General features: G+C 43.7%; 2 protein-coding genes across 6 annotated transcripts in view; both read right to left on the bottom strand.

Moving 5' to 3' along the window:
• Positions 1-11,834, bottom strand: part of LOC121536781 (mitogen-activated protein kinase kinase kinase 20-like) — a 59,605-nt gene extending 47,771 nt beyond the window's left edge. Inside the window, exons 1-3 of one of the 2 annotated variants that reach the window (XM_041844322.1) lie at positions 11,701-11,834; positions 8,972-9,165; positions 6,201-6,288 (exon numbers count right to left, since the gene is read on the bottom strand). In XM_041844322.1, the coding sequence (XP_041700256.1) occupies positions 6,201-6,288; positions 8,972-9,130 (247 nt within the window). In that variant the 5' untranslated portion in view covers positions 9,131-9,165; positions 11,701-11,834. The other variant, XM_041844323.1, reaches the window with a different exon arrangement.
• A 315-nt stretch (positions 11,835-12,149) lies between these two features.
• Positions 12,150-27,061, bottom strand: part of LOC121536783 (rap guanine nucleotide exchange factor 4) — a 57,779-nt gene continuing 42,867 nt past the window's right edge. For all 4 annotated transcript variants that reach the window (XM_041844324.1, XM_041844325.1, XM_041844326.1 and 1 more), the window contains 10 exons: positions 20,457-20,603; positions 16,970-17,067; positions 16,475-16,600; positions 15,861-16,039; positions 14,219-14,309; positions 13,952-14,002; positions 13,626-13,713; positions 13,288-13,352; positions 13,147-13,201; positions 12,150-13,047 (listed from right to left, as the gene is read on the bottom strand). In XM_041844324.1, coding sequence (XP_041700258.1) covers positions 12,920-13,047; positions 13,147-13,201; positions 13,288-13,352; positions 13,626-13,713; positions 13,952-14,002; positions 14,219-14,309; positions 15,861-16,039; positions 16,475-16,600; positions 16,970-17,067; positions 20,457-20,603 — 1,028 coding nt within the window. In that variant the 3' untranslated portion in view covers positions 12,150-12,919. The remainder of the gene's footprint in view (positions 13,048-13,146; positions 13,202-13,287; positions 13,353-13,625; positions 13,714-13,951; positions 14,003-14,218; positions 14,310-15,860; positions 16,040-16,474; positions 16,601-16,969; positions 17,068-20,456; positions 20,604-27,061) is intronic.

The following is a 27,061-nucleotide window of genomic DNA, read 5'->3' as shown; positions in this document are numbered from 1 at the left end:
TACAAGTTACAGTGGGGAAAAAAAGTATTTAGTCAGCCACCAATTGTGCAAGTTCTCCCACTTAAAAAGATGAGAGAGGCCTGTAATTTTCATCATAGGTACACGTCAACTATGACAGACAAAATGAGGAAAAAAAATCCAGAAAATCACATTGTAGGATTTTTAATGAATTTATTTGCAAATTATGGTGGAAAATAAGTATTTGGTCAATAACAAAAGTTTCTCAATACTTTGTTATATACCCTTTGTTGGCAATGACACAGGTCAAACGTTTTCTGTAAGTCTTCACAAGGTTTTCACACACTGTTGTTGCTGGTATTTTGGCCCATTCCTCCATAAAGATCTCCTCTAGAGCAGTGATGTTTTGGGGCTGTCGCTGGGCAACACAGACTTTCAACTCCCTCCAAAGATTATCTATGGGGTTGAGATCTGGAGACTGGCTAGGCCACTCCAGGACCTTGAAATGCTTCTTACGAAGCCACTCCTTCGTTGCCCGGGCGGTGTGTTTGGGATCATTGTCATGCTGAAAGACCCAGCCACGTTTCATCTTCAATGCCCTTGCTGATGGAAGGAGGTTTTCACTCAAAATCTCATGATACATGGCCCCATTCATTCTTTCCTTTACACGGATCAGTCGTCCTGGTCCCTTTGCAGAAAAACAGCCCCAAAGCATGATGTTTCCACCCCCATGCTTCACAGTAGGTATGGTGTTCTTTGGATGCAACTCAGCATTCTTTGTCCTCCAAACACGACGAGTTGAGTTTTTACCAAAAAGTTCTATTTTGGTTTCATCTGACCATATGACATTCTCCCAATCCTCTTCTGGATCATCCAAAGGCACTCTAGCAAACTTCAGACGGGCCTGGACATGTACTGGCTTAAGCAGGGGGACTGCAGGATTTGAGTCCCTGGCGGCGTAGTGTGTTACTGATGGTAGGCTTTGTTACTTTGGTCCCAGCTCTCTGCAGGTCATTCACTAGGTCCCCCATGTGGTTCTGGGATTTTTGCTCACCGTTCTTGTGATCATTTTGACCCCACGGGGTGAGCTCTTGCGTGGAGCCCCAGATCGAGGGAGATTATCAGTGGTCTTGTATGTCTTCCATTTCCTAATAATTGCTCCCACAGTTGATTTCTTCAAACCAAGCTGCTTACCTATTGCAGATTCAGTCTTCCCAGCCTGGTGCAGGTCTACAATTTTGTTTCTGGTGTCCTTTGACAGCTCTTTGGTCTTGGCCATAGTGGAGTTTGGAGTGTGACTGTTTGAGGTTGTGGACAGGTGTCTTTTATACGGATAACAAGTTCAAACAGGTGCCATTAATACAGGTAACGAGTGGAGGACAGAGGAGCCTCTTAAAGAAGAAGTTACAGGTCTGTGAGAGCCAGAAATCTTGCTTGTTTGTAGGTGACCAAATACTTATTTTCCACCATAATTTGCAAATAAATTCATTAAAAATCCTACAATGTGATTTTCTGAAATTTATTTTCTCAATTTGTCTGTCATAGTTGACGTGTACCTATGATGAAAATTACAGGCCTCTCTCATCTTTTTAAGTGGGAGAACTTGCACAATTGGTGGCTGACTAAATACTTTTTTCCCCCACTGTATATCAGCTGAAAAATAGTTAATTTACAAACTATGGGATATAAGATGTTGGGAATAGTGGCATAGGAGAGTCTGAAATGAATTAAATACCCTAACCTTAAGCTATGTTCAATGTCAATTTCCAGTGAGAAATGCTGGTTTTCACAGCCCTATAATAATGATACAAGTTCTATCACCGTAAAAAGGGTTTATTTACAACCTCTGGGGTATAGCATGTAGGGCAAAGTGGTATAGGAGAGGCTGACATATAACCCCTAACTTGAGTTCAGTCTTTGACAATGAGAACCAACAGGGGCCTAGCTTCGTCCTTCATGACTGGGAAAGGCCTCGATTCTAGGCCGTAGAAAATCCTACATCCATTAGATCAGAACAGGATGGATCAACAGTGATTCATATTTCCGGTTTGCATCCTAAAAAAAGGATAGTTGTGTTTTGCTGCATAACACATTATTTGTCTACCCATATGATGTGGATCATTGTCAGGTTATTTAATATATAAGCTTTAGTAACAAAATAACACCATGGTTGAAATAACACTTTAAACAGGTAGTTTGTAAATGTGAATAATGTGTTTGTTTTGGGTCCACACTGGTAAGTTAACTTATGTAAATTAGACAGGATTTTCTTCTGAAAAACTGGTCAGGACATAACACTTTCCATTTAGCTTCAGGCAACTTTGATGTAAGGCTTGATCACATCTGTAGTGACAACTTCTATCCGTCACACCCATTGTTGCTTATCCATTGTTCACTAGATATATCAATGTAATTACACCCAACACAATTTGGAAAAACAGAATGCTTCCCACCACTAGATCACATAACTAGACATGAGCTGGACGTGATCCCAACGCTGCCACTAATGTAGCGGAAGAAAGTGAAAGCTGCAACAGGGACTCTAACCAGGGCTCATACGTGGCAAAGTGAGCTCTAACGGCCGTTACCATGAAAGCCTAGTAGGCCTCTGGGTAGAGGCAGTAGGCCTACAATGCTGGCATATGCCTTGTTACAATAGCCTAAGTATATAACATGATTGACACGACCGTAATAATCATCATTAAACGGCCTTGGAAGTGCCATAAGTGTAAGCCAACATAATTCATTATTTTACATTAACCTGTTGAACTGCATTGATATGGCTTAATTGTCCAGACTCGTTATAGTTGCAAATACCATGCAGTTGCAACATGGGAATTTTTTGCAGGTCTTCTGTTTGCCCACATCATGAAAATGTATCCCCATTCCCAAATCAAATACTTTCACCGATACCACAAAAAAGAATGGACAAATACAGCTTTTTACTCCAATCTGGCAACCCTCATAAAATCCAACATAGCACCAGTAACCCAAAGTATTAAGTGAAAACAAGCATAGAAAACAGCATTGGCATTAATAAAATAAAAAATAAAAATGTAAGGCTACTATTATATTATAAGTATGTCTGTGACAACCTGGCTGATTAACAATATTGGGTCGTTAACACGATTGTTTTTTTATATAAATACATTTGGGACACAAAAAAAGGCAGTGTAGAACACCACTGCCCAAAATGGGGGGATACTGTCACGACTTCTGCCGAGGCTGCCCCCCCTCCTGGTTCGGGCAGGCTTCGGCGTTCGTCATCACCGGAGTACTAGCTACTGCCGATCCCATTCTCATCACTCCACTTGTCATGTCTTGTCAATCACACACACCTGGTGCTCATTCCCCTAATTAGTATGTGTATAAGTGTTCTCTCTGTTCCCCTTGTCTTTGTGAGTGATTGTTTTGTTGTGAGAGCGTGTAGCTCGGTTGAGCTACATTTCACTGTGTTATTGCCAAGGTGGATGTTTTCCCTTGTACAGTTTCATTTGACGCTTGGGGCGGATTAAAACTCTGGACTTCGATATTTTACCTCCTGCGCCTGACTCCTTCTTTCACACCTCATCACAGATAGACATTGTTTGTTAGATAGACGAGACACCAGCCCCTGATATATGAGCAGACAGGAGAAATTTATAACTGAGTTGATGTGGAAATGGCATGATCAGAATTGTCATAAAACATTTTCCTTTACCTGGTGCTAATTAGATTCTGCTTTGATAAATAGAGACAGCAGCTCCTTGACAACCAGCCAACCCAGTGTTTCCTCTGGATATTGCGGGGGGGGTGAAGAAAATCCGAAAAGATCAGTTCTGGTAACTTATTAAAAGGACACTAATCCAAAGTGAATGAAAATACAATTATGCTGACACCATCTAACATTTAATTTCCACCTCCAGAAATGAGCCCAATAACATATTGGTAAAATTATTTGTTATAATTATTTTAACATATTGGACAGGTATGCTATTAGCAATAAGCATTATCATCTGTAGCCCAACTGATGCAGCATAGTGGCTAGAAATCAAAAGTCTGAAGCATGGGGTTGCCTATCTACATTTAGCCTATTGGGCTAATCATTAGCTAGATCTCAAATGTGATCTTTTAATAGTTAGCATCCTATTGATAGATTTTATGTCCCAAAAAACTAGCATAAACAGTGAATATAATGTCGGTCTGCCTACCTGTTAGGGTAACTTGGGGTATATCGCCACTTGGGGTAACACGCCCCCGCCTGTACATTTTACTGAAACCACTTTTCCTGGTGGCCACTACTCTTGTGCAACAAAAAATGCAATCTGTCTCATCACAATCTTTTAAGTCACTCCAAGAAAATGATTTTAGGTAGGGTGGCATTTTACCACAAGTTACCCTACAAGTGACTTTAGCCGCAATCTCCCCTGTGCCCTAATGGTGAATTGCAGAGCAGTAACCTGCTTAACCATGCAGCTGCTAAAAACTCCAGGTTTAAATGGTGCAGTTCGCGCATATTTAGGAGTTGAGAAATAAATAAATTAGGAATGGAAATAAAGGCCATAAAAACTGCTGTTTTCGCGATTGAAAGAATTGTTGTGCATTGACTGCTTGTCAGAATCAATGTTTCCATCCCTATGGCACTCGTAACTTGAATGCACCTCAAGGGGAATATTTATCTAGCAAACTATTCTACTATGGGGTTGTCAGATTTTTCTATTCATTACTCGTTTTGTTTGCAGAGGAAAAGTAAATGTGGACTGTTCTAGCATCTTCAAAGTGCGCCTCGGCAGAAATATATTTTCATGTTCCTTATTTTTTGGACGTGGCAGCAATGATTTTGCCATGGCACAGCGCCACAGCAAAACGACTGCAACGGAAACACTGAGCCAACACCATCTCTCGCACTCATGTAACACTGGCCAGAGGAGTGAATGGTAAAGTATGAGAACTCTGTGAAAGATTTGAACATTACTGCCTCGTAGCGACTATAGGGCATTTCTGACTGTATTATAAGACAAACAGACAGAGGAAACATCAAAGGGGCATCTGTTTTCCTCTCCGAGCAATACCGGATTTTAACAAAGATTTTTTCCAATTCCTCAATCCATGAAGTCGCACACAATGGTTATACAATGTGATTTAGGTTTTTTTTCCAACTAGGGCTGCATGTTTCCATACAACAACCTTCCACGATCTATGGGAGCAGAGCAGGAGCAGGTGGAGTAAGCATGGGAGTGTGGGTGGCCCAACATTGAATGGGAAAGAGTACATGTAGTTAAATGTCTTTTGTGGAAATCATCCTAAAAGTAGTGGTTGGACACTTCCAAAATGACCTGATTGCTTAGGTCAGTGTAAGGCCAAACTGCGAAAGTAGATCATGAACAAAAGGACAAAAACTTAAAGGAAAATACCACTTTTGTTTGTTTCATTAGTCCACTGTTGATACAGTCCCAAAATGTTTTTCATGTTAGCATGCGTTTGGACACATCATTACTTTCTGTATTTGGAAAGTTCTATATCTTGAAAACGTAATTAATGAAACAAATACCACAATATCGTTTTTGAGTGTTATTGTCCTTTAAGCTTGCCCAAAAAATGTGTTATAGGGAACAATGATAGAATCATGTCTGAGGCAAGGCTGTATACAAGAGTTCACCATAAGTGCAGTTGCATGCTTAAAAACCCCTAAGGAAGAGATAAGGGAGGAAATGGAGGTGTACAGTAAGTAGTAAAACTCATATTTGTAAATGAAAGGTGAAAATCCACAAAGTATAAATCAATACAGTAAATAAATATCTAGTGAGCACTATTCCTATCAATGGCAGTATCATTCACCACTCAACGGCTGAAAAGTGAATAGCTAACATCCTAATCATGGAAGCATTGAGTCTGCCTATGACTGCCATGTGATGTGATATTCAGAATATGCGCAGGAGGGGGTTCCCCATACCACAGGGCGAGGGACTGTCACATGTTATGAACTCAAAAAACAACTCAGTCACTAACATTAACAAAAAGCCAGCAACATGTAATCTTCCTGAACCATAAAGCCATCTACTAACTAATGTGTTAATATAGACCACAGCACCATTCAGTTCTAAGCAAACCAAATAGCTGTGAAATAAGCATGAACAGATGGTGTTTGTTGGTTTTTCCCATTAACACAATAGATATAAACGTGGTCTGAAGCTGCTGAGGAGATAATAGCTGTGGTTACTATTGTATGACAAACAGGCAAGATTAGGGTTGTACAGACTTACCAGTGACGATTCCATAGTTGGGTGCTTCAAGGACCGCCCCATAGAACTGAATGATGTTCCGATGGCTCAGTACACTGAGGATTTCAGCCTGAACAGGGGACACACAGGCAAACATAGAATTCACAAACAAAATATACTAAATATGTACAGTGCCTTCAGAAAGTATTCACACCCCTTGACTTTTTCCAAATGTTGTTGTGTTACAGCCTGAATTTAAAATGGATTAAATTGACCAGGGAGGTTTTCCAATGCCTTGCAAAGAAGGGCACCTATTGGTATTGGGTAAAAAAAAAAAAAAAAAAGCAGACATTGAATATCCCTTTGAAGGGGCATGGTGAAGTTATTAATTTTCACTTTGGATGGTGTATCAATACACACAGTAACTACAAAGATACAGACGTCCTTCCTAACTCAGTTGACAGAGAGGAAACCGTTCAGGGATTTCACCATGAGGCCCATGGTGACTTTAAAACAGTTATAGAGTTTAATGGCTGTGATAGGAGAGAAAACTGAGGATGGATCAACAACATTGTAGTTACTCCACAATACTAACCTAATTGACAGAATGAAAAGAATGAAGCCTGTACAGAATAAACATATTCCAAAGCATGCATTCTGTTTGCAACAAGGCACTAAAGTAATACTGCAAAATATGTGGCAAAGCAAATTAAGCAATTAACTTTTTGTCCAGAATACAAAGTGTTATGTTTGGGGCATATTTGGGTACCAATCTCAATATTTTCAAGCATAGTGGTGGCTGCATCATGTTATGGGTATGCTTGTAATCGAAACGGAATGGAGCTAAGCACGGGAAAACCTGGTTCAGTCTGCTTTCCACCAGACACTGGGAGATAAATTCAACTTTCAGCAGGACAATAACCTAAAACACAAAGACAAATCTACACTGGAGTTGCTTACCAAGAAGACAGTGAATGCTGACTGGCTGAGTTACAGTTTTGACTCAAATCTGCTTGAAAATGGCAAGACTGGAAAATGGTTGTCTAGCAATGATCCCCATTCAATTAGACAGAGCTTAAAGAATTTTGAAAAGAATAATGGGCAAATATTGGACAATCCAGGTGTGCAAAGCTATACAAAAGTATGCGGACACCCCTCCAAATTAGTGGATTCGGCTATTTCAGCCACACCTGTTGCTGACAGGTGTATAAAACCGAGCACACAGCCATGCACTCTCCATAGACAAACATTGGCAGTAGAATGGCCTTACTGAAGAGCTCAGTGACTTTCAACGTGACACAGACATAGGATGCCACCTTACCAACAAGTCAGTTCGTCAAATTTCTGCCCTGCTAGAGCTGCCCCGTCAACTGTAAGTGCTGTTATTGTAAAGTGGAAATGTCTAGGAGCAACAACGGTTCAGACGCAAAGTGGTAGGCCACACAAGCTCACAGAACGGGACCGCCGAGTGCTGAAGCGCGTAACACTCAGTTGCAACACTCACTACCAAGTTCCAAACTGCCTCTGGAAGCAATGTCAGCACAGGAACTGTTCGTCGGGAGCTTCATGAAATGGGTTTCCATGGCCAAGAAGCCACAAACAAGCCTAAGATCACTATGCGCAATGCTAAGCGTCGGCTGGAGTGGTGTAAACCTCACCACCATTGGACTCTGGAACAGTGGAAACGTGTTCTCTGGAGTGATGAATCACGCTTCACCATCTGCCAGTCCGACGGACAAATCTGGGTTTGGCGGATGCCAGGAGAACGCTACCTGGCCCTGGGCTCCCGAGGCGGTCTAAAGCACTGCATCTCTAGTGCTTGAGGCGTCACTACAGACCCCCTGGTTCGATTCCAGGCTGTATCACAACCGGCCGTGATTGGGAGTCCCATAGGGCGGCGCACAATTGGCCCAGCGTCGTCCGGGTTTGGCCGGTGTAGGCCGTCATTGTAAATAAGAATTTGTTCTTCACTGACTTGCCTAGTTAAATAAAGGTTAAATAAATAAATAAATAAAAAATGCATAGTGCCAACTGTAAAGTTTGGTGGAGGAGGAATAATGGTTTGGGGCTGTTTTTCATGGTTCGGGCTACGCCCCTTAATCTTAACGCTACAGCTTACAATGACATTCTAGATGATTCTGTGCTTCCAACTTTGTGGCAACAGTTTGGGGAAGGCCCTTTCCTGTTTCTGCATGACAATGCCCTCGTGCACAAAGCGAGGTCCATACAGAAATGGTTTGTCGAGATCTGTGTGGAAGTACTTGACTGGCCTGCACAGAGCCCTGACCTCAACCCCATCGAACACCTTTGGGATAAATTGGAACGCCAACTGCGAGCCAGGCGTAATCGCCAAACATCAGTGCCCGACCTCACTAATGCTCTTGTGGCTGAATGGAAGCAAGTCCCCGCAGCAATGTTCCAACATCTAGTGGAAAGCCTTCCCAGAAGAGTGGAGACTGTTATAGCAGCAAAGGGGGGACAAACTCCATATTAATGCCCATATTTTGGAATGAGATGTTCAACGAGCAGGTATCCACATACCTTTAGTCATGTAGTGTATATCAGATGTCTTTTTGTCTCAAGACAATGAGGCTATCACTTACAAGAAATCTCCAGACTCAGAAACCCATGCTTTAATTGGGCCTAATATGATCCCTCATTTGGCAATAGTCGTTCTTTTAAAGCATACAGTATGTGAAATTCTGTGCACAAGGCGAGGGGGAGTATAATAACTAAATGGGGTAGCAATTAAAATGATTACTATACCGACAATTAAAAAGTATATGAAAAGCCTCAGCAATTAGGACTCCTACCTCATTTTCGATCTTGAGCAGCTTTTTCACCGCCACCTCTTTGTCCTGAGAGATCCACCTGGCTCGGTACACGCTCCCGAAGCTGCCGCCGCCGCAGTTCTCGTAGAAGTGGATGTCATCAAACTTGATTTGCACAAAGGAGGCACTGAGAGACAACATCTCATAATAACACTCAGCCCCAACTCAACGTCTGTCTGGAGGACCACAGGGAAGGAGATAATAAGCAGAGTTCACTAAAAAGCAGTTTAGAACCGATGCTCAAATCTGTCATAGGCTTGTTCCCAGAAAAGACCCCTCTGATTCCTCAAGGTAAAAGTCCTGCACCAGTGACACACTAAGAGAGCAGCTGTACACTTGAGCACATCATTAGAGCGTGTGACTGAGAAGCTGGATGTGCTGCTAACAGTACCTCAGGGAGGCCTCTGTGTCATTGGCTATGTCTGCCCGGAGTGGCACTGTGATATCCCTGATCTCAGCCAGTGATTTACGGGACATTCAACACGCCCGCCTGCCCCAGACCTACGCCACACAGTCACCAGTACCAGTAAGCACTAAGTGAGTGTCCCAGGATCCTCTGCTTGTATAAGAACTATGGATGGTATCCATGGCATGCATTCTCCCTCTACTGTGATCAGTTTGCACAAAATACACACGGCCAAAGTCACTGACTATTCCAGCACAGTCTAGTGTCTGTACAAGGCTACTGAGCTAGACACAGCAGAGCTAGTAAAGGGACTGCATCCTCTAGTCTCCCATGAATCACTGCAAACTTTTAATGACACACTATCACTACACACTTGTTTTAAAAACAAACCCAAAGAAGGTGCTACACACCTCTAATTCTATATTCAAATAACAGGGACTATGTCTTCCTAATGTATATAAATGAAAGTGCAATCTATAGGGAGAGGGAACACCAAACCATCAACTTTGTGCCTGCAGAAAACAATTAGTGCTTCCTTTTGTTTTTAAATAACAACCTAAATGCATCTTGTAAAGAAATAACCCCTTCATTACAGGAAATTGTAGCTCGGTTATTGTTCAGAAGTTTCCCATTTACTGCTCAGCAATTATGGCTTTTAAGAGGCTGTTACCTTGACCTGATTCAGGATTGCTATCCAGCCCAGCAGGAAATGCCTCCATTGTCACAGAGGGGAGCCAATGCTCTCTACTGATTTACGGCTATTCATGCTATACTTAGCTTCACACCAATCTTCTCAGTACATGAGCAGCTCCGACATTTTCTGTAGCCACTCAAGACGCCAGGGTTACTGGGATATTGGAGCTCGTTTTTGCCTGTCCTCACTGGAAAGTAAACACTCTGCTGCAGGCATTGAAATAATGGACTAATATCCATGTGAAAATATACAGGCAAGTAGATACCTGCCAGAGCTCTACAGATGAAAATGTAAAAATGTAACGGAAATAATCAAATGTATTGAATTAACCTAATCTGCTTTACCCATCCATATCATCCCTGTGGTGGATATGATTACAAACTGTGTCCCATCAGGAATTACAAACTTCAGTTTCAGAGAAGCTGCAGTGTTTAAACTACCACCCAAAACAAAACTAAGTAGAAGTCTCACTGCTGTTACTTACATAATCAAAATGCCTCCAGGCATTTACAGTAAATAATTCAATCAGGGATAAAACAACACTAATGATGAAAGAACACAACCTGATATAATGACAAACTGGTGTTCATGACAGAGCTATTACACTGAATAGGCTACAGTGTATCAACATTGTATTGTGGACAACATGTTGGGTGGTCAAGATTGTCCATAATATTCCCCTCAAATTCTCCACAACCCTAAGAAAATGTATGTGATTTAAGAACAATATCATATGCAATTTGTGTAATAAACAGTAATATTTACTACAATACTGGTGCACCCAAGAGGTCAGCACTGTCTAAAACTACTGTGCTCTGTTTACTTTGGAGAGACCCTATCTCCAGCCTGGTCTCAGAGATTTGGTATGGTTAGATAAGACAGAAGGTTACTTAGGGTGGTTGGTCGGGGTGGACGGGAAGGCTTATATAGTGAACATTTAGCAACCCAAAGGTTCGCGTTTGAATCTCAACAAGGACAACTTTAGCATTTTAGCTAATTAGCAACTTTGCAACTACTTACTACTTTTTAGCTACTTTGCAGCATACAAAATAAATGATGGACATCCACAAATTAATACATACCACACGAAACGTTACATATCATACTAATTGTAGTATTCTGGATTTACATTTACTATGTTACGTCTACCCAGGTTGCCATGTCAAGGAAAACAATGGGTACGCTACTGGATGGGAATGGTCCATTGTTTATGTTGCATGTATAGGCTAGTGTAAATGTTGTTAAATATAATTTAGCCAAATTAAGACACTTCAGCAGCTCAGGTTCAACACGAATTTAAGGCAAGACTGCCCATTTCCTCGATGACACGCATGTTGCGTATTACTAAAAGTGGAAGCACTTTAACGCACGAGACCAAAGCTTTTGCCAAACATAGACAACTATAAAATAAACATGAACAAAATGGGTTATTCACAACTTTTAAAAAAAGTATGTAATGGAAAACATGTAATGGCGCGTAGGCCTACTCACCGAATTATAATGCGATATTAGTACCTAGCCTACCTTTGAATTTTCCAACAAATAATAGCAAAAAATCTGTTTGACAGATCCAATGGTTAGCTTAACTTCTGCAGGTAAACATATACCTACTGTAAAGAACCCACTTTCCGGGAACCCGGGCGTGACGTTTATGATTTCCCCACACAGTCATGTCTAGTTACCAAATTTCTTCCTTGACTCGGGCTGAGTGCTGAACGCTAAAGAGAAATAGCCATAGACATTAAAACCAGGGAAGTATCCTAAAATCTTTCGAAGAGTTTCACAAATTCTGATGACAACAGCTCCACTCAATGGACAAAATCGGTACACCCCCAACGACACCATTAAATAGAAGTAGCAGTCTATGATATAACAACCAACACCTGCAATAATAGGGAATTTAATTAGTTTTCCTATCATCAAAAGACATACTATGACAGCATAAAAGTGTATTTGAAATATTATTTCGTGCTACTCTAAATATATTTTCATCTTAGCTCATAATTAGCTATTATACTAAATAGTTATCAAAATAATGAATGGACAGCATCATCAGCAGATACATCTAATTTGTTTTTAATATTTACACAATAAACATGTCTAAAATAATTGCAGACAACAGTTACCTTACATACTTTGAAAGAGGAATGTGCTCACATACTGTATATCCAGCCCAACATCTCAAATCATTGCATGCTGAGGTTATAATACATATATGAATACATTGTACAACATGTGTAATAAAAAGCCTCAAACTAAAATATTTATAAATACAATCTGATTTAGAAAAAAGACAGGAAACCACAACTGAATATCAGGATTTTGAATTTAGGAGGTCAGAGAGTGAAGTAAGAGCCAATGTTTCCATCTGGAAAAGTTCTCTGTTTAACATAAACTTCACAGATTCTTGTACAACAATCGAATGGATGATTATTTCCAAAAGATCATTCACTTTATAGAGTGTGTCATTTTCATGGGGCTGGTGACTTCAAATAATCAACTAGAGCTTCAGGGACATGAGAATGAGATGAATTTGAAAATACTTGGTGAAATTTAAAGCAGAGTGTTTAAAAAAATGAGAACAATACACAAAAGGAAACAAGAAGCAGAAATTATACTGACATTTGAAAATACAGTTGAAGGTGGAACTGATGAACTCTGTAGCATACTTGACTATACTGTATGTATAATAATGTGAAGTTCCATGTAGCAGAGTGGATATGTGTGTGTATTGGTACAACATGTAAAGCAAGCTTATTTTTGGCAGTAGAGCAGCAGCATGAGACATGTACTGTAGCTGTCCAGTGTCTGTCCAGTGTCCAGGGAGGCTTCAGGTCCTGCGTGGCTCCAGTCTGTGGGAGAGCTGAGACAGTGTTCTCTGGTTGTCAATCACAGTCAGCTGGCGCACGTAGCTCCTCACGTCCGGGTGGTTCTTACTGGTCTGAGATGGTTCTGCACCTGAGAGACGATGGGAAAGAGAAATACCACCTTTATTATAACAGTGCCCTGTATACCCAAGCACTTAGAAACCTTTTAAAGACAGTTATGTTTACTTACTGAATGGCAGACTTCTGCAGTATCTCACTATTCTCACTGTATTAGCGATCATTCGCTGAAAAACACAAATAGATGTTACCATTTTGAATTTAGACCTCCAATATAATATATCAAAATCAATATCCTCATGGAGGGCCTTACCATTTTCTCAAAATTGACCAAACTGTCAATGAATGTCTTGTTTCCATCATGAGTGAAAGTCATGTCTGGAAAGATAATAGCAATATGATTACACACTTAGAAAGAACATAGGCAAAAGTACAAGGACTGGAATTGACAAGAGCAAACAATATAGAAGCTAGTTACACTGTCGCAGGTCGACACTCCAAAAAGAGAGATCAAAACGTGCTGATAACTTCTTCACACAAGAGGCAGTGAGGATAAACTTCTCAATAGTCAATCAATGGGTAAGATAATGGTTAAAACAACATGGAGGGTCATGTATATGGTGGGAGAGAGCTGTGTTGGGTTGCAATGACCTTTGATCAGCAGCGGCATGAAGGGAATGATGGGCGGGTCCAGCTTGGCCACAGTGAGCCGGTACGCCCGGTGGTTCCTGGAAGGGTCCTGTGGAAACACTCACACTGTTCTGAGATCTGCCATAACCATGTTAAGTGGGCATATCACAGTCACAGCCAAGGGTGGTGCTGCTCAATCCATACATTGTTAGATGACAAATGACCATGCAAGAATGTGAAGTTTCAATTCAATATTTGAATAAATAGAAGCTATAGAAAGAAAGGCTAGAGACTATGTAGGTGGATGAATGGTTGATATGGGGCTAAAATTTGTTAATTGTACTCACCATTAAGCTTTCAAATTCACTGTAAAACTTCTTAAATTTGCTTGGTAGTTTCTGTCAACACAAATAACAGGGAAAGTTATCAAACAGTTGAAATCACTATATTCTTTGGCAGGTGCTAAACACAGGTGAGTGTTTTTGGACAGTGTCAGACAGACACAGACACAGACACAGACACAGACACAGACACAGACACAGACAGACACAGTGAGAGAGACAGACAGACACAGTGAGACAGACAGACAGACACAGTGACAGACAGACACCCACCTCCCAGGTCTGACTCAGTCTGCTCACGGCTGGGTTGCTCATGCCCATGATAATAGCGAAGAAGGAGTTGAGGTTCTTATACTCTTTACAGCTGTTACAGAGAGAAAGTAGTCCAAAGATGTATCAGTATCAGGTACCATGTTACATGTGACTAATATAAGTAATCACAGGGGGTCAGGAATGAAACACTCATTACCTAAATGATACACGTACAGTGCATTCTGAAAGTATTCTGACCCCTTCCCTTTTTCCACATTTTGTTACATTACAGCCTTATTCTAAAAGGGATGAAATACCTAAAAATCCTCAATCTACACACAATACCCCATAATGACAAAGCGAAAACAGGTTTTTAGAAATCTTTGCAAATGTATTAAAAATTAGAAACAGAAATACCTTATTTACATAAGTATTCAGACGCTTTGCTATGAGACTCGAAATTGAGCTCAGGTGCATCCTGTTTCCATTGATCATCCTTGAGATGTTTCTACAACTTGAATGGAGTCCACCTGTGGTAAATTCAATTGATTGGACATGATTTGGAAAGGCACACACCTGTCTATATAAGGTCCCACAGTCGACAGTGCATGTCAGAGCAAACACCAAGCCATGAGGTCGAAGGAATTGTCCGTAGAGCTCTGAGACAGGATTGTGTCGAGGCACAGATCTGGGGAAGGGTACCAAAACATGTCTGCAGCATTGAAGGTCCCCAAGAAAACAATGGCCTCCATCATTCTTAAATAGAAGAAGATTGGAACCACCAAGACTCTTCCTAGAGCTGGCCACCCGGACAAACTGAGCAATCGGGGGAGAAGGGCCTTGGTCAGGGAGGTGACCAAGAACCCGATGGTCACTCTGACAGAGCTCCAGCGTTCCTCTGTGGAGATGGGAGAACCTTCCAGAAGGACAACCATCTCTGCAGCACTCCACTAATTAGGCCTTTATGGTAGAGTGGCCAGACGGAAGTCACTCCTCAGTAAAAGGCACATGACAGCCCGCTTGGAATTTGCCAAAAGACGCGTAAAGGACTCTCAGACCATGAGAAACAAGATTCTCTGGTCAGATGAAACCAATGCCAAGCGTCATGTCTGGCGGAAACCTGTCACCATCCCTACGGTGAAGCATGGTGGTGGCAGCATCATGCTGTGGGGATGTTTTTCAACGGCAGGGACTGGGAAACTAGTTAGGATTTAGGGAAACATGAACGAAACAAGGTACAGAGAGATCCTTGATGAAAAACGGCTCCAGAGCGTTTTCTACTTTTAATAAATTTGCTAAAATTTTAAAAACTGTTTTTGCTTTGTCATTATGGGGTATTGTGTGTAGAATGATGAGGGAAAAAAAACAAAAAAAATCAATTTTAGAATAAGGCTGTAACAAAATGTGGAAAAAGTCAAGGGGTCTGAATACTTTCCGAATGTACCGTACATTCAGCCATTCACACGTTTTAATCTTGACATTTAAACCTTTTCCCTTAGGGATTGATTGGGAGGGTTGACCGAACCCTACAGCTAAGTGACACAGGTATGCATTTCTACTACTACAGCTCTGCAGTCAGGGTGAGACCGAGTGTGTGTGCAAACGTGTATGTGTCCGTGCATGAGAGAGAGGGCGACAGGGCGACAAGGCAAGGGCCACTCACTGAGCAGCGATCTTGATGAACTTCTTGAGCAGCTGAACACGTTTGCTCTGCTGAGCACACAGACAGATCTCTGTGATCACCCACAGCTGGATCTCATTGAACCTCCTGAGGAACAGGTCCATGTTGGCCGTGGTCTTCTTGAAGTTCTTCCTCCCAAACGTATGGTAGATCAGCTCATGCTGTAGAACAGGGCAAGAGAGAAGGTCAATGACCGTGTCCCTGATAGTTCCTGTAATAATGTATCAACATATTGGTTTAATAGTTGATCGATACACTCTTAGAAAAAAAGGTGCTATCTAGAACTTAAAAGGGTTGTTCGGCTGTCCCCTAAGGAGAACCCTTTGAAGAACCCTTTTTGGTACCATGTAAAACCCTTTCCACAGAGTGTTCTACATGGAACCCAAAAGGGTTCTACCTGGAACCAAAAACGGTTCTACCTCCTATAGAGACAGCCGAAGAGTGTAGGAAGACATAGCTTGCACCCCAAATGGCGCACTATTCCCCATAGGTCAGTGGTCGAAAGTAGTGCACTATACACGTATAGGGCATAGGGTACCATTTAGGACGCATCCATAGAATCAAGTAATTCCTCATTTGTCATTGGTCTGACAAACCTCATGTACACAGTGGAAGAGTTCCCAGTCGTAGAGAGTCATCTGGTAGGCCAGGTCTTTAGAGCTCATCAACTCAAAGCTGCCCATGGAGCCTGTGGAGGGTCCTTCCTGCTCTGGCAAGGGCGTCTGAAATATAGTGCAATATTAATATACCATATAATTTACAGTTGTCTGTATAATATTATTATTCTTCATCATACAATTAACACTCATTTGAAATACAGGACTGTTTTAATAGCTACAATGACAGTTATACAACTATAACAAGTCGAAATGCAACAGTAGCCTCAGGCCAGTGAACATCTGTCAGTCGATGAAAAAATATATATTACATGAGAGAAATACAACATGAGACGCAACATGCTTCATAGTAACAGCTGCATGAGATGTAGCTTGTAGGGAAACCTCTGGGAATTAGTCGGGTGTGTCTGAATGCTTGTTTTTCTGCATTGTAATTTGGTGGGCAATATGTTTTTCTCAGGGGTATATACCCACCAATGAATCCAGTTGATCCCTGGGACAGATAAATAGACGGCCGTTGATGCTGAGTGTGGAGAAGACTGAAATATCGTTGGGTTTTAGCACCACTTTATCTGAAGGAAAACAACAAACAAGCGATAATAAAAAAACATGAACATATCAAATACAGTACATTAGCATATTATTATGGTATGTTCTAAAGTCGCATAACAAGGGTAAGGAAAAGATATCAGCCGTTTTACGGACTCCCGACCAATTCTACTACTTTGTGTGTTTTTTGTAGCTGTTCTTTACTTTTTTTGTAAATATTGTCTCCGCCATTATTTCCTGTGAACGAAAACAGCTTCTGGACATCAGAACAGCGATCACTAACCTCGATTTGGACAACAACTTCTACTTCAACAAGTCAGCTACTGTGGATGTTCTGCATACTACGGACAAGGCCCTAATCCCTGGGACTCGGAAAAGGAAGCGACGCCACAAAAGGGGCAGATGGGCGGGCATACTGATAAAACTACGTTGGCGTGCAAATAAACCACCCCTAGGCTCCGTTCTTTTGGGGAATGCACAGTCACTGGAGAACAAACTGGACAAACTTTGTTCGAGACTATCCTTTCAACGGGACCTGAAGAACTGTAATATCCTGTTTCTCCGAGCCGTGGCTGAACAAGGACATGGATAATATACATCTAGCTGGTTTTTCTATGCATCGTCAAGACCGTACGGCAGCTGCAGGTAAGGTTAAGGGGGGAGGGGTGTATCTCTTTGTTAACAACAGCTGGTGCGCAAAGGAAATCTCAGGGTTTGCTACCTTGAGTTAGAATCCCTAATGATAAGCTGCAGACCGCACTACTTACCAAGAGAGTTTTCATCTATATTTTTCGTAGCTGTCTATTTACCAGCACAAACCGATGCTGGCACTAAGACCGCACTCAACAAGCTGTATAGGGCCTAAGAAAACAAGAAAATACACATCCAGAGGCAGCGCTCCTAGTGGCTGGTGATTTTAATGCAGGGAAACTGAAATCCGTTTTACCCCATTTTTACCAGCATGTCACCTGTGCAACCAGAGGCAACACAACTCTAGACCACCTTTACTCCACATAGAGTGTGTGACTCTCTTTATTTTTTATAGTTTACAGTTTATTTACCGTTAGTCAGCACCACTACACTAAATACTTTTCTCTGGGTGTGCGCCAGCTCATGCTTTTACTTTGAGGCAAGCAACACTGAACCATGCATGAGAGCACCAGCTGTTCCGGACAACTGTGTGATCTCGCTCTCCGTAGCCGATATGAGCAAGACCTTTAAACAGGTAAACATTCACAAGGCCGCAGGGCCAGTCGAATTTCCAGGACACATACTGAGAACATGTGCTGACCAGCTGGCAATTGTCTTCACTGACATTTTCAACCTCTCCCTGACCCAGTCTGTAATACATACATGTTTCAAGCAGACCACCATAGTCCCTGACCACCATAGTCCAACGTAATCTGTCTAAATGACTATCGCCCCGTAGCACTCACATCTGTAGTCATGAAATGCTTTGAAAGGCTGGTCATGGCTCACATCAACACCATCATCCTAAACACCCTGGACCCACTCCAATTGCATACCGCCCCAACAGATCCACAGATTACGCTCTCTCTATTGCACTCCACACTGCCCTCTCCCACCTGGATAAGAGGAACGCCTATGTGAGAATGATGTTCATTGACTACAGATCACATAGTGCCATCCAAGTGCATCAAAAAGCTCAGGATCCTGGGACTAAACACCTCCCTCTGCAACTGGATCCTGAACTTCCTGACGGGCTGCCCCCTGGTGGTGAGGGTATGCAACAAGACATCCGCCACGCTGACCCTGAACACTGGGGCGCTTCAGGGGTGCATGCTTAGTCCCCTCCTGTACTCCCTGTTCACCCACGACTGCGTGGCCGTGCACAACTCCATCACCATCATTAAGTTTGCTGATGACACGTCGGTGGTAGGCCTGATCACCGATGACGATGAGACAGCCTATAGGGAGTAGGTCAGTGACCTGGCAGTGTGGTGCCAGGACAACAACCTCTCCCTCAACATCAGCAAGACAAAGGAGCTGATCGTGAACTACAGGAAATGGAGGGCCGAGCACGCCCCCCATCCACATTGACAGGGCTGTAGTGGAGCGGGTCGAGAGCTTCAAGTTCCTCTGTGTCCACATCACTAAGGAATTAACATGGTCCACACACACCAACACAGTCATGAAGAAGGCACGACAACACCTCTTCCCCCTCAGGAGGCTGAAAAGATTTGGCATGGGCCCTCAGATCTTCAAAAAGTTTTACAGCTGCACCATTGAGAGCATCTTGACTGGCTGCATCACCGCTTGGTATGGAAACTGCTTGGCATCCGAATGCAAGGCGCTACAGAGGGTGGTGCGGATGGCCCAGTACATCACTGGGGTTGAGCTCCCTGCCATCCAGGACCTCTATACCAGGCGGTGTCAGAGGAAGGCCTGGAAAATTGTCAAAGACCCCAGCCGCCCAAGCCATAGACTGTTTACTCTGCTACCGCACGGGAAGCGGTACCGGAGCGCCAAGTCTGGGACCAAAAGGCTCCTGAACAGCTTCTACCCCCAAGCCATAATACTGCTGAATAGTTAATCAAATGGCTACCTGAACTATTTGCATTGAACCTTTTTGCACTGACTCTCTTGCACTGACTCTATGCACGCTCACTGGACTCCACCCACAAAACACACACATTTGCATATTGACGCCACACACACAACACACTTTCCCACTCTTCACATACGCTGCTGCAACTGTTTATTTTAAATCCTGATTGCCTAGTCACTTTTAGCCCTACCTACATGTTTCTTACTTTTTAACTCTGCATTGTTGGGAAAGGGCTCGTACTTTAAGTAAGCATTTCACGGTAAAGTCTACACCTGTTGTATTCGGCGCATGTGACAAATACATTTTGATTTGTAAGGTTCTAAAGATGCCCCTCTGTAGGCCTATTACAGTTTCAAAACAGTGCTTCAAAATAGCCCGTGCACAGCCTTTTACTTAACCCTAATCACAGGAGAAGATACGGTTACACTGCTATAGGGTTTTACTGGCTGCGGTTGCCATAGCGCTCTCCTGAGTCATCTGAAATAACCCAGAGTCGTCCTCTAACTTCATTATCAAAGAAAGCGGTCAAAAATACTTTGAAGAGGATGCATTTATGTTAGCATTAGAACTGGCAATATTGCATTGAACATGACAGACGGGGCATCCATATTCCTCTGAATCCTCAGCAGAGAATTGTGCCCAGATTCTTAGCAGCAAAACAAATGCTAGTAAATAACAGCTCCACATACTGAAACAGACCGATCCAGCACCAAAACCCAATCACTTCCAGTAAATCAGGCCCTGATTAATGAGCATCATAGCATCTGTAAATATCAGGCCTTGTGTGGAAAGACTGTGTCAACCACCACCATTTGATTAGCGTGTGGCTGTAGCCCATCTCACCTCCGGCCGAACTGAGGTTGACCAGGAGGAGTTCCTCCGCTGACCCCAGCTTGTCGGCCACAGCGCTGATGACCTCTCTGACCGAGGCGGCCATGGGGACCCGGATGGTGGTGTAGGTGTGGTCGCTGCAGTACACTTTGAACAGGACTGCATGGGGAGAGAGCACAATGCAGGTCCCTTAACATTTAGGAATGAGGGATGGGTACTGGACAGACAGGTCAGAGGCCAAGTGCATCAGCCTTGGAACATAATTACAAATAATTTGTAGACTGCAAATTGACTGCAAGAAGCCCCAAAATACAGTGGGGAGAACAAGTATTTGATACACTGCCGATTTTGCAGGTTTTCCTACTTACAAAGCATGTAAAATCCAGAAAATCACATTGTATGATTTTTAAGTAATTAATTTGCATTTTATTGCATGACATAAGTATTTGACCCATCAGAAAAGCAGAACTTAATATTTGATACAGAAACCTTTGTTTGCAATTACAGAGATCATAAGTTTCCTGTAGGTCTTTACCAGGTTTGCACATACTGCAGCAGGGATTTTGGCCCACTCCTCCATACAGACCTTCTCCAGATCCTTCAGGTTTCGGGGCTGTCGCTGGGCAATAAGGACATTCAGCTCCCTCCAAAGATGTTCTATTGGGTTCAGGTCTGTAGACTGGCAAGGCCACTCCAGGACCTTGAGATGCTTCTTACGGAGCCACTCCTTAGTTGCCCTGGCTGTGTGTTTCGGGTCGTTGTCATGCTGGAAGACCCAGCCACGACCCATCTTCAATGCTTTTACTGAGGGAAGGAGGTTGTTGGCCAAGATCTCACGATACATGGCCCCATCCATCCTCCCCTCAATACGGTGCAGTCGTCCTTTCCCCTTTGCAGAAAAGCATCCCCAAAGAATGATGTTTCCACTTCCATGCTTCACGGTTGGGATGGTGTTCTTGGGGTTGTACTCATCCTTCTTCTTCCTCCAAACACGGCGAGTGGAGTTTAGACCAAAAAGCTCTATTTTTGTCTCATCAGACCACATGACCTTCTCCCATTCCTCCTCTGGATCATCCAGATGGTCATTGGCAAACTTCAGACGGGCCTGGACATGCGCTGGCTTGAGCAGGGGGACCTTGCGTGCGCTGCAGGATTTCAAGCCATGACGGCGTAGTGTGTTACTAATGGTTTTCTTTGAGACTGTGGTCCCAGCCCTCTTCAGGTCATTGACCAGGTCCTGCCGTGTAGTTCTGGGCTGATCCCTCACCTTCCTCATGATCATTGATGCCCTACGAGGTGAGATCTTGCATGGAGCCCCAGACCGAGGGTGATTGACCGTCATCTTGAACTTCTTCCATTTTCTAATAATTGCGCCAAAGGTTGTTGCCTTCTCACCAAGCTGCTTGCCTATTGTCCTGTACCCCATCCCAGCCTTGTGCAGGTCTACAATTTTATCCCTGATGTCCTTACACAGCTCTCTGGTCTTGGCCATTGTGGAGAGGTTGGAGTCTGTTTGATTGAGTGTGTGGACAGGTGTCTTTTATACAGGTAACGAGTTCAAACAGGTGTAGTTAATACAGGTAATGAGTGGAGAACAGGAGGGCTTCTTAAAGAAAAACTAACAGGTCTGTGAGAGCCGGAATTCTTACTGGTTGGTAGGTGATCAAATACTTATGTCATGCAAATTAATTACTTAAAAATCATACAATATGATTTTCTGGATTTTTGTTTTAGATTCCGTCTCTCACAGTTGAAGTGTACCTATGATAAAAATGACAGACCTCTACATGCTTTGTAAGTAGGAAAACCTGCAAAATCGGCAGTGTATCAAATACTTGTTCTCCCCACTGTATATAATATTTGACTAAAGCAATAATTTCAAACCTTGCTTATATTTCTATACGATCACGTGTCTCTATTATGCATGGAAATACTTGGGAACAGATTTCCTAAATTAAAATCACTTGGAGCTGATTTCCTGGTGTTTTTACAGTCTTTTATGTCCAACAATGAAACTTCAAAAAAGTATATATACAGTATACAGTTGAAGTCGGAAGTTTACATACACCTTAGCCAAATACATTTAAACTTAGTTTTTCACAATTCCTGACATTTAATCCTAGTAAATATTTGCTGTCTTAGGTCAGTTAGGATCTCTGTAAAATGTCAGAATAATAGTAGAGAGAATGATTTATTTCAGCTTTTATTTCTTTCATCACATTCCCAGTGGGTCAGAAGTTTACATACACTCAATTAGTATTTGGTAGCATTGCCTTTAAATTGTTTAACTTGGGTCAAACGTTTCAGGTAGCCTTCTACAAGCGTCCCACAATAAGTTCGGTGAATTTTGGCCCATTCCTCCTGACAGAGCTGGTGTAACTGTCAGGTTTGTAGGCCTCCTTGCTCGCACACGCTTTTTCAGTTCTGCCCACAAATGTTCTATAGGATTGAGGTCAGGGCTTTGTGATGGCCACTCCAATACCTTGACTTTGTTGTCCTTAAGCCATTTTGCCACAACTTTGGAAGTATGCTTGGGGTCATTGTCCATTTGGAAGACCCATTTGCGACCAAGTTTTAACTTCCTGACTGATGTCTTGTGATGTTGCTTCAATATACCCACATAATTTTCCTTCCTCATGATGCCATCTATTTTGTGAAGTGCACCAGTCCCTCCTGCAGCAAAGCACCCCCACAGCATGATGCTGCCACCCCTGTGCTTCACGGTTGGGATGGTGTTCTTCGGCTTGTAAGGCCCCCCTTTTTCCTCCAAACATAACGATGGTCATTATGGCCAAACAGTTCTATTTTTGTTTCATCAGACCAGAGGACATTTCTCCAAAAAGTACGATCTTTGTCCCCATGTGCAGTTGCAAACTTTGCAAACTTAGTCTGGCTTTTTTATGGCGCAGTGGCTTCTTCCTTGCTAAGCGGCCTTTCAGGTTATGTTGATATAGGACTCGTTTTACTGTGGATGTAGATACTTTTGTACCTGTTTCCTCCAGCATCTTCACAAGGTCCTTTTCTGTTGTTCTGGGATTGATTTGGACTTTTCGCACCAAAGTACGTTCATCTCTAGGAGACAGAATGTGTCTCCTTCCTGAGTGGTATGACGGCTGCGTGGTCCCATGGTGTTTATACTTGCATACTATTGTTTGTACAGATGAACGTGGTACCTTCAGGCGTTTGGAAATTGCTCCCAAGGATGAACCAGACTTGTGGAGGTCTACCATCATTTTTTAAAAGTTCTTGGCTGATTTATTTTGATTTTCCCATGATGTCAAGCAAAGAGGCACTGAGTTTGAAGGTAGGCCTTGAAATACATCCACAGGTACACCTCCAATTGACTCAAATGATGTCAATTAGCCTATCAGAAGCTTCTATAGCCATTACATCATTTTCTGGAATTGTCCAAGTTGTTTAAAGGCACAGTAAACTTAGTGTATGTAAACTTCTGACCCACTGGAATTGTGATACAGTGAATTATAAGTGAAATAATCTGTCTGTAAACAATTGTTGGAAAAATTACTTGTATCATGCACAAAGTAGATGTCCTAACCGACTTGCCAAAACTATAGTTTGTTAACAAGAAATATGTGGAGTGGTTGAAAAAAGGGTTTTAATGACTCCAACCTTAGTGTATGTAAATGTCAGACTTCAACTGTATATTTGCCAGTTGTTGCTGTGAGATGTTACCCCACTCTTCCACCAAGGCACCTGCAAGTTCCTTGGACATTTCTGGGGGGAATGGCCCTAGCCCTCACCCTCCGATCCAACAGGTCCCAGACGTAATCAATGGGATTGAGATCCGGGCTCTTTGCTGGCCATGGCAGAACACTGACATTCCTGTCTTGCAGGAAATCACGCACAGAAAGAGCAGTATGGCTGGTGGCATTGTCATGCTGGAGGGTCATATCAGGATGAGCCTGCAGGAAGGGTACCACATGAGGGAGGAGGATGTCTTCCCTGTAATGCACAGCGTTGAGATTGCCTGCAATGACAACAAGCTCAGTCCGATGATGCTGTGACACACCGCCCCAGACCATGACGGACCCTCCACCTCCAAATCGATTCCTCTCCAGAGTACAGGCGTCGGTGTAACGCTCATTCCTTCGACGATAAACGCGAATCCGACCATCACCCCTGGTGAGACAAAAACGAGACTCGTCAGTGAAGAGCACTTTTTGCCAGTCCTGTCTAGTCCAGCGACGGTGGGTTTGTGCCCATAGGCGACGTTGTTGCCAGTGATGTCTGGCGAGGACCTGCCTTACAACAGGCCTACAAACCCTCAGTCCAGCCTCTCTCAGCCTATTGCGGACAGTCTGAGCACTGATGGAGGGATTGTGCGTTCCTGGTGTAACTCGGGCAGTTGTTGTTGCCATCCTGTACCTGTCCCGCGGGTGTGATGTTCGGATGTACCGATCCTGTGCAGGTGTTGTTACACGTGGTCTGCCACTGCGAGGACGATCAGCTGTCTGTCCTGTCTCCCTGTAACGCTGTCTTAGGCGTCTCACGGTACGGACATTGCAATTTATTGCCATGGCCACATCTGCAGTCCTCATGCCTCCTTGCAGCATGCCTAAGGCACGCTCACGCAGATGAGCAGGGACCCTGGGCATCTTTCTTTTGGTGGTTTTCAGAGTCAGTAGAAAGGCCTCTTTAGTGTCCTAAGTTTTCATAACTGTGACCTTAATTGCCTACCGTCTGTAAGCTGTTAGTGTCTTAACGACCGTTCCACAGGTGCATGTTCATTAATTGTTTATGGTTCATTGAACAAGCATGGGAAACAGTGTTTAAATCCTTTACAATGAAGATCTGTGAAGTTATTTGGATTTTTACGAATTATCTTTGAAAGACAGGGTCCTGAAAAAGGGACATTTATTTTTTTGCTGAGTTATATATATATATATGTATTGTGGCAGATCAGGGGGTTGGGTCAAGACGTTTCCTTACTTCCCCCAGTCCTCCCTTGTGTGCTGCCCTTCTGGCAGCTTTATGGGCCTTGCACAGCTGGTGAGCAATCCGCCCTTAATTACTCACCAGCTCCCAATCAGCCCCAATTAGTCCTGTCCGGGGAGCCCGTCGAGACCTGGCACGTCCAGCAGATGGAGAACAGAAAAAGAGAAGCGTTGAAGGGACAAGAACCACCTGGTGACCCGATCGTTTGTGTCTTTTCCAGGGGAGCATGGTCCGTGACCAGGGTGAAGTGGGTACCTAACAGGTAATACTTGAGAGTGTCTAGCGCCCACTTCACCGCCAGACACTCTTTCTCAACAATTGAGTTATTTTTTTTCTCGCGGTATCAGCTTTCGGCTGATGTACATGATGGGGTGCTCCTCCCCATCGTGTATCTGGGACAGAATGGCCCCTAGTCCCGTATCACATGCATCCATCTGGACCACCATCGGCACCTGGAAATCGGGCGTTACGAGAATCGGATGGGAGCACAGCGCTTCCTTCAGACGGCTGAACGCCGCTTCTGTCTCGTCCATCCATTTCACTGTTTTCGGGAGGCGGGCCCTGGTTAGATCGGTGAGGGGGGGAAGCTATAGCCGCAAAGTTGGGGATAAACCGGCTATAGTATCCTGCCAGTCCCAGGAAGGACTTGACCTGTGTCTTGGTGCGTGGAACGGGCCAGTCACGTACCGCGTGAACCTTCCTCTCCTGGGGCTTGACATTCCCACGTCCGATCAAATACCCCAGGTACTCCACCTCCTCGAACTCTAGCTTGCATTTCTTGGGATTTGCGGTCAACCCGGCTTGTCTGAACGCGTCCAGCACTGCCTGGAGGTGCGTCAGGTGCTCCTCCCAACCTTGGCTGTTGATGATGATATCATCCAGATAGGCCGCTGCGTACTGCTGGTGGGGTCGAAGCACTCTGTTCATCAGTCACTGGAATGTGGGTGGGGCTCCGTGGAGACCGAACGGGAGCACCCGGTACTGGTACAGACCGCCTGGTGTCGAGAACGCAGTCTTCTCCCGGGAGGAGGCTGCCAATGGTACCTGCCAATATCCTTTGGTCAGGTCAAGGGTGCCGATGTACCGGACCTTTCCCAATCGGTCGATTAGCTCGTCCACCCTCGGCATGGGGTAGGCGTCGAATACGCTTATGTCGTTCACACCCCGGAAATCATTACAGAAGCGGAGGCTACCGTCCGGTTTGGGCACCAACACGATGGGGCTGCACCATGCACTGCGGGACTCTTCAACAACCCCCATCCTCAGCATAGCCTCCACTTCTTGTTTCACGGCCTTCCGTCGGGCCTCCGGAATTCGATACGGCCTCTTTCTTACCGTTTCCCCGGGCGGGTACTGATGTGGTGTTCAATGAGGGTCGTGCGGCCCGGCTTCTCTGAGAACACTGCGTGTTCCGATCAACAAGCTCCCGGAGCTCTTGCTTCTGGGCCGGGTCGAGGTCCTCACTACTCGGGACCACCACTGGTACCGTTGGCGTCCTGGGTCCCGACCATAACACGGCCAAGGCTGTCCTCTCGTGCCACTTCTTCAACAGGTTCACGTGGTAAATCTCTTGAGGTTTCCGTCTCCCCGGTTGCCGTACGCGGTAGTTGACAGGTCCCAGTTTCTCGACCACCTCGTATGGTCCGTGCCATGTTGCCAGG

Source organism: Coregonus clupeaformis, chromosome 23, assembly GCF_020615455.1.
Source record: "Coregonus clupeaformis isolate EN_2021a chromosome 23, ASM2061545v1, whole genome shotgun sequence".
Classification (NCBI taxonomy): Eukaryota; Metazoa; Chordata; class Actinopteri; order Salmoniformes; family Salmonidae; genus Coregonus; species Coregonus clupeaformis.
Note: the sequence above shows the minus strand (reverse complement) of the source record. Positions and strands in the feature narration are given on the sequence as shown.